Raw genomic sequence first — 11057 nt, 5'->3', positions numbered from 1 at the left:
AGGCTTTTCTTTAAACGTTTTGGTTTCCGTAAGTCACACTCAAAGAGCCCCTGAACGCAGCATAGTAAGGTAAGGAAGCAGAGCGGTCCGTGAAGGCAGCATGTGTTTCCGTGTTTTTACTGTAGCCCGTGCCCCCCCCCCCCTCCTTTATCATAAGGGGAGGGCTCTTCTTCTGCACCTCCCTCCCAGCCCTGAGAGACCCGGGTCTGAGACGAGCGCGTCCCGACAATGACAGCTCGGTAGAAGAAGCTCCAGCCGAGGAGCGAGAAAGAGCGGGGACGAGCGGGACAGCTCCAGCCGCGGAGGAATGCCCGGGCACCGGCAGCCCCGGCTCTATCAGTCGGTACGGTCATGCTTCTCCGCTCCTGCCCACCAAACAGGGAACGTTCCGGCTCGCTTCCTGCTCGTCATGTGACCGAGGAAGGATCCAAACTTAGCTGTTTTCTCGAGTGTCAATCCAGTCATCTTTTGATCTATAGTAAAAGCGTTCCCGGTGGTCTTTAAATTATGATTACATCATTTTTAGCCAAAAAAAACAACTCTCGTTTCTAGGACATAGTTTCTGCAGAGCGGCAGGAATTTAGTAGAGCAGGGAGATTATGGCCCCACACAGCTTATTTTCTAAATAACAAATACCATATTTTTCAAAAATTTCTCAGAAATACAGTTAATCTTAACTTTCTTTATTAATTTTCTCCATCATCAGAAAAATGCAAAAAGAAAATGTTAAAAACACCAAGAACACCATTTTCATTAGTTGGGCTTTCAAAGTTCAGCTGTAGGGTGTTTTTGTGCCATTATTCCAAGCGCAACACTCACTCTTGTAAAACATAAAATTAAAAAATAATTGTGTACTCAAAAAATAATTTTCCACTTCAAGCAGAAAAGTGAACTGAAAACTTAAAAGTACACACAAGCAACTTAAAAATACGAGCAATCAAAACAATTTTTGCTTCTGAAACTGAAAAATATTGAATTTTGAGAAATTCCTTTGATTGCAAATATTTTCAGTTTCAAGAATTAATTTTGTTTTTGAGTTTCAAGTGCAAAATATTTTTTTAGAGTAATGGCTCAAAAGTCCCTCTATGCTCAGCTCACTCAGATGCAACAAGAGACTTTACAACAACAAAATCAACTTTATTGTAGAAAAATGTGAAAAACATGCCATTATTGTTTGGATTCTAGAGTTCTGTTGGAGAAACTTCCCCTGTCTTCATTAAACAACAACACACAAAGGTTAAATGAAAGTTGTGTCTTTTTTATGGACTCAATTGCACATTTCTTCTCAAAAGGCAAATTCATTCCTAATAACAGTGAAGAGTAACAAACCTAAACTTTGTTTGTTGTTTTCACCTTCCGGCTTATCGCTTCAGCCGAATCAGCTTTCACTGATACAACCGTCTGGTTACGCAGAGAGTTTTGCGCTGTATGCCGTTCCTGACACAACTCTGTATTTCAAGGCACAGGGAGACCCAGATAGGCAGCAGCGCCAAGGGTCTTTCCTAAGGACCCACACTACATTTTTTGCAAAATTCCAAGGTTCTAAGGAACCTCACTACTCCATATTTGGTGCATTAGCCTATAGGACGTTTCTCATTTTGTCGGGCTGTTTGAATCTACATTTCCAAAATCCCGTGCCCTGGAAATTTTTCCAGGAGTCTCTTTAAAAAACAAGTTTGCATCGATGACTTAATATAAGGACTGGACTGAGTGTGAAATCACCCATTAAAAATGGCCTGCTTATGGCTCCAACCAAATAAAGTAAACACAGTCGGGTTACGTCAGGAAGCAGTAATTGATCTGGGTTGGTCTGAGGCATCGTTTCTATGGCAACCACTCGCCAATCAGGGGTGAGCTTATTAGAACTCCACAACTCTTCCACTTGAAAGCGGGCTACACCAAATCTGTCGATCAAACGTGTAGACCGATCAACGTGAGCCCACCTACTGTAATTGAGGCATCTGACTGGATAGTTTATAACTTCAATAACATGAAAAACATATTTAAAGATAGATAAATGAAAAAAATTGAATAATCAAGAACACGAGGGATATTGGCTTCATGGAACCAGTCAGTACTTCCCGTTTGGAACACAAGGGGCGTGTCGCTCAGTCCAGTTCTGATATACAGTCAATGATCAATGCTTAGTAGTTTGGAAAATATAGAACACATTGCATTAAATTTTAACAGTTTGCCAATTGGAAAAAAATGTATGTAAATACACAATGGATTCATAAAAAGTCTTTGTAAAATGTGTCTATGAAGACTCTCATTCATCCAGGTTGGTTCCATTGTAGTAGTTTTAGGGGATGTCATCTGGACTTGGTTTTAAAGGTTTTTTTTGGTTTTTTTGTAAAATGTAGAAAATGTCATATGTTTTAGCTTTGGGAAATGGGTGACATCATATTTGCTGGATGTAGTGAGCATGTGTCCAAAGCGTGTTCAAATCCAGGTCACTGGATAGTCCATCACTGCTGTATTTAGTCTTTTAGAGGTTAAGGATAGAATTCAGACTCTGAAGTGTTATTTTGTGTTTTTGTTCATTTGTAGCGACTCTTCACAGCTCTAACTCCACATTTCATTTGACCTTTTGTAGTTTTAGGCTTCAAGAAATAAAGCTAAAGCCGTGTGATCTTTTCCCAACAGCTCAACAACGTCATTGATGAGGAAGAGGAGGATGGAGGCAACACCCCCTCTCAGGACTCCTTTGACGATGTGACAAGGGAGGAAGGGCCCCAGGAGCCCGGTCGCAGCAGCCTCCCAGGTATCAGCAGGTTCAAATCCCACTTTGTAACTACCTTTGAGCCATTCAGTGTCAGATCTTGCTGCGTTCACGTGTTTCCTGTTGTAGGGGAGGAAGGTCTCAAGGACAGCAGCTCCCCCAGGAGGATCAGTAAGACCTGCGTGAAGAATGTCCTCACTGTGGTGCTCATATTCATCTACCTGCTGCTCACTGCTGTAGCCATATTCCTGGCCTACCAGACCATCTCTGACTTCCTGGAGAAGCTCAGTCAACCCGTCATGTCGGTCACTTACAAAGAAGTCGATTCCTTCTCTCCTCCTGGTGGGTTGAACTGAGACAGTGGGGGGCAATGGGGGGCTGTAAGGGTGTATTCAGACTGGACATCTTTTGGTTCAATTCCCCCAATGATCCGGAACAAAACTTCCGTCTGAATACGCCCAAGCAGACCCTGGTATCATTTTAAAGAGCCTATCCATACTTACTGTGATAACCACGTGTGAAGCTGATGGAAAGTTATGAGTAAGTTGTTCAAAATGTATATGGTGAAGGTCAGGCGCTCTTCACCGCCTCAGTTCATTAACCATTTAATAAATGAATACCTCTGAGTGGGCGGAGCCTTTCATTTCTTAATGTTTAATGACTTCTGTTTATCATTAAAACGTGACCTCACATCTTCAACTTCAACTAACTGAAGTTAGATTGAATGAAAATTGAATGTGTTGTGTGAATGTCTCCTCAGGCGTGGCTCTGTTCCCGGGAAACGCCCAGCTGCTCAGCTGTAAACATCACTACCACGACTACATCCCGGCGTTAGTGAACCCCGGGAAACCCCAGCCAGGAGACTGTGAGTTCAGGAATGTGACTTATGTGGGCCCATTCTCCAATGGGACTCAGGTGAGACGGAAACAGGCGTGTCCAACCTCAGGTACTGGGATACGGAGATGCTTCACAAAACAGAAAATCTGCTTAAAGTTGAGAAGTGAAAAACAGGAGATCATAGAAACAGAGGGGCAGCAGTAAGGGCTTTGAATAAAGTAACATATTTGATTAGATTGATTAAATTAATTTTCTACAGGATTATAAAAATATTAAAGAATTAGAACAAATACAACATTTGAAAAAGATAAACATAGATCTAAATTAGGTTAAGCTGAAGTCAAAGTGGGTCTTTCCCAAATGATAAATAAACGTTTGTACATTTAAACAAGCACCGGTATAATTTACTGGAAGAAATGGGAACCAATGGTAATGACTGTACTGTTTTTGTCATTGCATAAAAATGACAAACTCATGTTGATCTCTATTTATTCTTCCAATCATGGGACTCGTGAACTTCCAGTCCAACAGGTGTGACAGAAAGTGCATGCTTGTGTCGCAGAAACATGCTGTGGTGGTCCGGGGGCCGTCTGATGTCAGAAACAAGGAGTTGATCTTCATGCAGTTCAGCCTGAATGAAACTCAGGAAGATTTCAGCGCCATCACCTACATGCTCTTCGCAAGGTTCAGTGACTTGACTGCCAGGTAGGAGAGGGCGGAGCCTGTGGGCTCAAAATAGGCTGACTTTTTTTTTTTAATCTGAAAAATCAGAGAAATCCCTCATATGTGATAAAGCGAGTGTGTGATGCCCTGAAGTGAGAGTGTGACAGAACCGCACTCAAACCCCCTGAAGCCAGTGTGTGACGATAGGCCGTGTGTGATAGAATCTCACTCATAGACTGTGATAGTGTGTGACTCATAGTGTGTGATGCATTTATACACAACCCCCTTGTTAGTATGTGGTAGAAGCATGCATTAACACCTTGAAGCAAGTGTGTGACCAAATCATGCTCAAAGTGAGTGTGTGACATGATCACACTCATTGGCAATGAAGCAAGTGTGTGACAAGGGAACGTATAAACACTCTGAAGCCCAGATGAGAAACTCCAGGCCTCAAGCCCTTGTGTCCTTCGTGGTTTTTCAGCTAGCTTGCCATTGTACCATCTTATTGTTAAAGCACACCTAATCTAGCTGTTTAGCACGATGTAGGGGTGGATTCCTTAAAAATAGGCCTGGAGTCTCAAGAACGGCCCAACACACTGAAATGAGTGTGTGACAGGAACACACCAACACCGGGAGGGTCATGAAGAGGTGTTTATGCCGTTTACAATGCATAGAAGACACGGATGATGTTGAGAGAGTAGGTGGATTTATTACAAAAACCTCCCTAATCCCGTCTCCACGTCTGGGTTAATGACATCATTCAGAGATTCTCCCGGTACCGGCAGCTTTCCTCCCGGTCAGGGTGCTGTGTCTGGATGACAGCCCCTGCCGCTGTGTTTCTGTGTCTCTGTGACCCAGGTTGAAGGTTTTATTTTTTCCAGAGAGGGGAAAAATAAAAACAAAAACAAAAGTAGGGGACCTTTTTTATTATTGTCTCTAGGAAAATAAGGCAAATATCACTAAGTTCAGGAGGCTCGAGCTGCCTCCCTTCTCAGCCTAGCTTTCTATTTGCCGGCAAAGCCAGCAATGAGCTCCTCCAGCCTCCGGGCTGCTGGCCGGCAGACAGAGAGCTGCCTGGTAACCTGTCCAGGATGTATCCCTCCTTCACACACCAGTAGCTCTGGTAACCTTGTAGCCCCATTGGGTTGACAACATAGAGGAAGGTTCAGGACAAAAACGCTCGCATTGGATCTGTTTTCTACCTGCTGATCGATTCACTGAAAGCGTCACATGCCCAAAGCTGAGTCCCTGATTGGTAGATGCAATGCGGCGACCTAACCAAAATTCAAATATTTGAATTCTGGCTGCGCTGCTCAAATCGCGCTGCTGCCAGACTTTCGCCCCCACAGCTTAAATTGCGCTGCAGGACCTCAGATCGCGCCTGTACCATTGACTTAACATTGAAACTGGCCGCCTCTGCTGCACACATCGCATTCAGTGTGAATGCAGCTTTAGAAAGTAGTGAAGTGATATATAGTATAGTGCCATTTAACATGTAACAGCATGAAAGCATGACATCATGGTCATATACTAAGAACTGAACTCTAATGAAAACCAATATCTTTGACATACAGTCGGGACCATAAATATTTGGACAGAGACACATTATTTCTAATTGTGTCTCTGTACATTACCACAGGTAATTTTAAATAAAACAACTCAGATGCCATTGAAGTGCAGACTTTACAGGCCTGGAGTTGATTAGAGGACTCATGCTTGCATTTGGAAGATTTAGCTGTGAACAGACAACATGCGGTCAAAGGAGCTCTCCACGCAGGTGAAAGGAGCCATCATTAAGCTGAGAAAACAGAAAAAAAACCATGAAACCAGAAATTGTTGCAGTATTAGGAGAGGCAACATCAACAGTGTGGTACATTCTGAGAAAGAAAGAAAGCACTGGTGAACTCATCAACGCAAAAAGACCTGGACGTCCACAGAAGACAACAGTGGTGGACGATGGCAGAATCATTTCCATGGTGAAGAGGAACCCGTTCACAACAGCCAACCAAGTGAACAACACTCTCCAGGAGGTAGGCGGATCAATATCCAAGTCTACCATCAAAAGAAGACTGCATGAAAGTAGATCCAGAGGGAACACTGCAAGATGCAAGCCACTCATAAGCCTCAAGAATGGGAAGGCTAGATTGGACTTTGCTAAAAAGCATCTAAAAAAGCCAGCACAGTTCTGGAAAAACATTCTTTGGATGAAACCAAAATCAACCTCTACCAGAATGATGGCAAGAGAAAAGTATGGAGAAGGCGTGGAGAAGCTCCTGATCCAAAGCACACTACATCATCAGTAAAACACGGTGGAGGCAGTGTGATGGTCTGGGCCTGCATGGCTGCTAGTGGCACTGGGACACTAGTGTTTATTGATGACGTGACACAGGACAGAAGCAGCCCAATGAATTCTGAGGTGTTCAGAGACAGACTGTCTGCACAGATCCAGGTGAATGCAGCCAAACTGATTGGACGGCGTTTCATAATACAGATGGACGACGACCCAAAACATACAGCCAAAGCAACTCAGGAGTTTGTTAAAGCAAAGAAGTGGAATATTCTTGAATGACCAAGTCAGTCACCTGATCTTAACCCAATTGAGCAGCATTTCACTTGTTGGAGACTAAACTTCAGACAGAAAGGCCCACAAACAAACAGCAACTGAAAGCCGCTGCAGTAAAGGCCTGGCAGAGCATTCAGAAGGAGAAAACCCAGCATCTGGTGATGTCCATGAGTTCAAGACTTCAGGCTGTCATTGTCAACAAAGGCCTTTCAACCAAATATTAGGAATGAACATTTGGTTTACAGTTATTTCATTTGTCCAATTACTTAGGAGCCCATGAAATGAAGGGATTGTGTTTAAAAAATGCTTCAGTTTTTCACATTTTTATGCAATCTTTTTCTTCAACCCATGGAATAAAAGCTGAAAGTCTGCACTTCAATGGCATCTGAGTTGTTTTATTTACAATTCCCTGTGGGAATGTACAGAAACTAAATTAGAAAGAATGTGTCTCTGTCCAAATATTTATGGTCCTGACTGTATGTTTGCTGCTAAGGTGCACATCCATGGATGACCCAGATTACATAGATTAGTATGTTTACTGTTACAGTTTGTCTCAAGATGGTCACTATGAAGACATCAATCAAAATCCTTTGAGTGAGTCTGTCAGCAGCTTTGTTTTTTATCTTGCAGTGAAAACAAGTCAGAGTTCATGAGGGACTGTGAGAGGAACTACTCCACCTGGACCTTCTCAGGGGGGTTCAGAACCTGGGTCAAAATGTCCCTGGTGAACACGGCTGGAAAAAACAACCAAGGTGTTGAGTTTCGGCAAGAGGTGGGCAGATGATCACATGATCAAGACAAGACTGTTAGATCATTTTGGGCTTTGATAACTTTCCTTTTTATCTCCCAGTCTTCTGTTGTAAAATTCAATGATAAGCGGCAGGAAAGCGAGCAAACCAACCAGCTCTTCTTCGTGGTGTTTGAGTGGCGGGACCCCTATATCCAGGAAATCCGGCTGGTAGGTGATGGCAGACATGTTTGCTCTGTAGAAATCAGCTGTGCTTTTCTCTGTGCTGAAATTCATTTGCTCCCAAAAGGTTGTGACTGCAAACCCCTGGAGCTCCATCGCCATCCTCTGCGGTGTCTTCATGGCTCTCTTCAAAGCTGCCAACTTTGCCAAACTCACCATACAGTGGATAATCAGGATGCGGAAGAGGCATCTGAAGCATAAGAGCAGGGAGTTGAACAGCATAAACTGAAGCGGATCTCACTTTTAACCCTTTAACACCCAAGATGTTGTCGGTGACACCTAAATAATACAAACTCTTTACCCTACCATAATTCTGCTTTTCATATCAGCTTTGCACCGATAGGCCACACATTATCAATGTAAAGTGTTCCATAACACTGCAAACCCACTTTTCTTCACGACAGAATCAGCTGATTGACAATTGATTACTTAAGCGCGTCACTACTGTGAAGTGTTGCATATCAGCCTGCTTTTCTCTGCTTCAGAATCCTCTGGAATAACATTAATTATGTAATTGGTTGAAGAGTTACAGTAGTCCAAACCATGTTGACACTGGAGCTAAAGCTCCTGTGCCATAGGCTTAAACAAACTCAATTCTTCATCTAAAAAATAATTTCTGCTGCAAATAAGCAACCAGTATTTCTTACATTTCTTATTCGTTAGTGACCAAAAACCACCAGTTACTGATTATTTACTTCACATTTCTTAAAACATCTGTCATTAAATTTCAAGAGTAAAAAAGCTTTCATAGCCGTTTTATGTTTGCTGCTGAACAACCTTTTAAGGTGTGTTTGCATTTAACCGTTGATGAACTTTTGACTGGGTTAAGAGGGAAAAAAAAGTCTAAATTTTAAAATGTTTTCCATTTTTTCAGAATTCTATTTTTTGTAAAAATCTCTTTAATAATCATTTTAACTTGAAAGGGATTGACGAAACATTTTCAGTCTGTTTAATAAACTGCAAGCATGTGAATTCTATTGTGTCTTTTATAGAAGTTAGAAATAAAAAGATTACGTTGCAACATTGTTGTATCTTTGTTTCTCCTTTATGTGTCTTTGTTAAAACTGTCTGCATTCATTTTAAACAGCAGAAGGAAATCAATCTCTCTACTTTGTTCTTCCCAGTGGTTCTGGGCCTTTTTGAGTTTTTTTCTACTTCATAATTTTCTCTGATAAATGCTAAAATAGTATATTCTTATCTAATGCGTTACTACCTTCAGTAAAGGCATAAAAAACCCTTTACAATCACAGTTCCATGCACACACACATTCACACATTGATGCCAAAGGCTGGCGCCAACCTTTAACCACCAGGAGCAATTTGCAGTGTGAAGGGCAAGGCGGGAACTGAACCTGTGATTGTCTGATCAGAGGTTGACCCCTCTACCTCTGCACCACGGCTGAGCATCACTTGACTAACTTGCACAGCAAAGAAATGTGAAAAAATTGATGAACATGTTAAAAAGGTATCAGAGGAAGAATGGTTATTCTGACAAATAGTATGACTGAGTAACAGCTGTTTATTTCTCTGTAGAAATCTATGGGATTTTGGCTTCTTGGAGCCAGGGGGTACTTCCTGTTTGTAAGTTTGCTGAAGTTTGTTTGGGGGGATTTCACTCAGTCCACACAAACCCTCCAGCACCCTAAAGAGGGTGTAGAGCTGGTTCACCGTTCCACAGCCATGATGGAAACCACTGTTGTTCCTAGATCTGAAGTTCGACAATCGGACGGACTCTTTTCTCCAGTACCCTGGCATAGACTGTCCCAGGGAGGATGAGGAGTGTGATTCCCTGTAGTTGGAACCCACCCTCCAGCCCCCCTTCTTAAAAAGGGGAACCACCACCCCTGTCTGCCAGTCCAGAGCACAGTTCTCAACTGCCAAGCAATGCTGCAGAGACTTGACCCTGTGGGCATAAAACTCAGATTGTTTGTTTTAGAGCTGATTGGTCAACATTCCCTGTCAACCCAAAGGTCTAATTCTATTTCCACAGTACAGTAGTCAGTACTAGTTAGTAGAGCTATCCAAAGAAGAAAATTGTCAGGGGTTTAGGAAAAACTGAATCCCAACATGAAAAACAGTCCAAATTGTAGGGAAGAGCAAAGTTTATTTGGAATGTCACATAGGAAGGCCAGGCAGGATGGAACCAGGACCTCCACACTAAGCAGATTCTTAGCAGCTCTGAAGAGGCAGGACACAGTTAGGCAACTAGCAGAGGAAGCATAATCTTCCAGGGTTGGTTGGTTCCAGCAGGACCAGAGTTCTTGACACAGTCCAGAGAAAGAATGCTGACAGATGGCTTGATTCTAAAAACCCACCAGAAAGTTCCCAGCCCTCCTCCAACAGTTTTTACTCTAAGTCCACCGTCTTTGTCACAGATTCAGTCCAGAATCAGGGTTCAGGCAGAACTACAGACAGAGGCGATTCCAGGGCAGATCAGCGTCAAAACAGGATGGAGTTTGCTGAGCAGGACTCAAATTACAGGTTAGGAACTGCAAACAAGCAACAACGTTTGGCAGAAAACTAGAGAACTGTTGGTAAGCAGAACAATAAAAAGATTGACAGGAACAGGCGATGAGAACGGATGCAGAACAAACACGAGACGGGGAAGAATTCTGACATAAACATAGTGGAATCATAGTACTTTTTTGTTTTGTTTTGTTGAAAAATTAGTCTGTTTTGCATGAGAATGATAGGAGATCGGCTTGATTGGATGTCAACTTCCCTAGTGGTCGCTTGGAGAAGTGTCCTGGTTCCAGTTAGCTGGACAGTAAAAGAACAGGCAAAAATAAACAAATAGATAAACTAAAATATGAAAGGAAGTTTCAAAGTCTGGCGGGTGGAAAAACATCTAGAGAGGTGGAGTTTTTCTGTGGAAAGGTGAGAGCAGCCATGTTGTTGGATTAGAGAAAAGCCTCACGCACATGCACCCACACAGGGGGTTGACCCCTATGGATGTCGCAGATGTGTCTTCACGGTTCACTTTAGGCTTGTGCAGCCACCTTAAGGGACATAGTGAAAAAATGGAAAGTATCATTGTTGTGCGTTTGTTAAGTGTATCGTGAAGTAAATGTAAGATGATATAAGTTGTGTGCACTTATGACGTACGTATGATTCTGTCGTATAGTGTCCTTATACCACACTCTAGTCGTTAGTAAGGTGCGAGGACTGAATCCTATCTGAGCGCGTTCAAATGCTACGCTTACCAGCTGTGGAGGTGATACACAAGTGCCCACATGATGACCACACAAACTCCAGTCTGTTTGTCGAATTTCCTAAGTTTGAACTATCAGGCTACATGCATGT

At 42.6% G+C, this 11057-nt stretch overlaps 1 protein-coding gene across 1 annotated transcript; it reads left to right on the top strand.

The window, feature by feature from the left end:
• Positions 1 to 168: 168 nt before the first annotated feature.
• tmem206 (transmembrane protein 206) lies at positions 169 to 8776 on the top strand. Its single transcript, XM_004082779.4, has 8 exons — positions 169 to 343; positions 2647 to 2764; positions 2852 to 3064; positions 3483 to 3637; positions 4122 to 4264; positions 7416 to 7557; positions 7636 to 7743; positions 7823 to 8776. The coding sequence occupies exons 1-8, from the start codon at positions 308 to 310 to the stop codon at positions 7982 to 7984; spliced, it is 1077 nt and encodes a 358-aa protein (XP_004082827.1). The 5' UTR covers positions 169 to 307; the 3' UTR covers positions 7985 to 8776.
• The last annotated feature ends 2281 nt before the right edge of the window (positions 8777 to 11057 follow it).

This window comes from Oryzias latipes, chromosome 22, assembly GCF_002234675.1.
Source record: "Oryzias latipes chromosome 22, ASM223467v1".
Taxonomy (NCBI): Eukaryota; Metazoa; Chordata; class Actinopteri; order Beloniformes; family Adrianichthyidae; genus Oryzias; species Oryzias latipes.
Note: the sequence above shows the minus strand (reverse complement) of the source record. Positions and strands in the feature narration are given on the sequence as shown.

Bases quoted from the DNA above. Each gene is read 5' to 3' on its own strand.
- tmem206 (XM_004082779.4), top strand. From the start codon at position 308: ATGCCCGGGCACCGGCAGCCCCGGCTCTATCAGTCG. The intron at 2,765-2,851 runs GTATCAGCAGGT...TTCCTGTTGTAG, and splicing joins CGGTCGCAGCAGCCTCCCAG to GGGAGGAAGGTCTCAAGGAC. The intron at 3,638-4,121 runs GTGAGACGGAAA...CTTGTGTCGCAG, and splicing joins CATTCTCCAATGGGACTCAG to AAACATGCTGTGGTGGTCCG.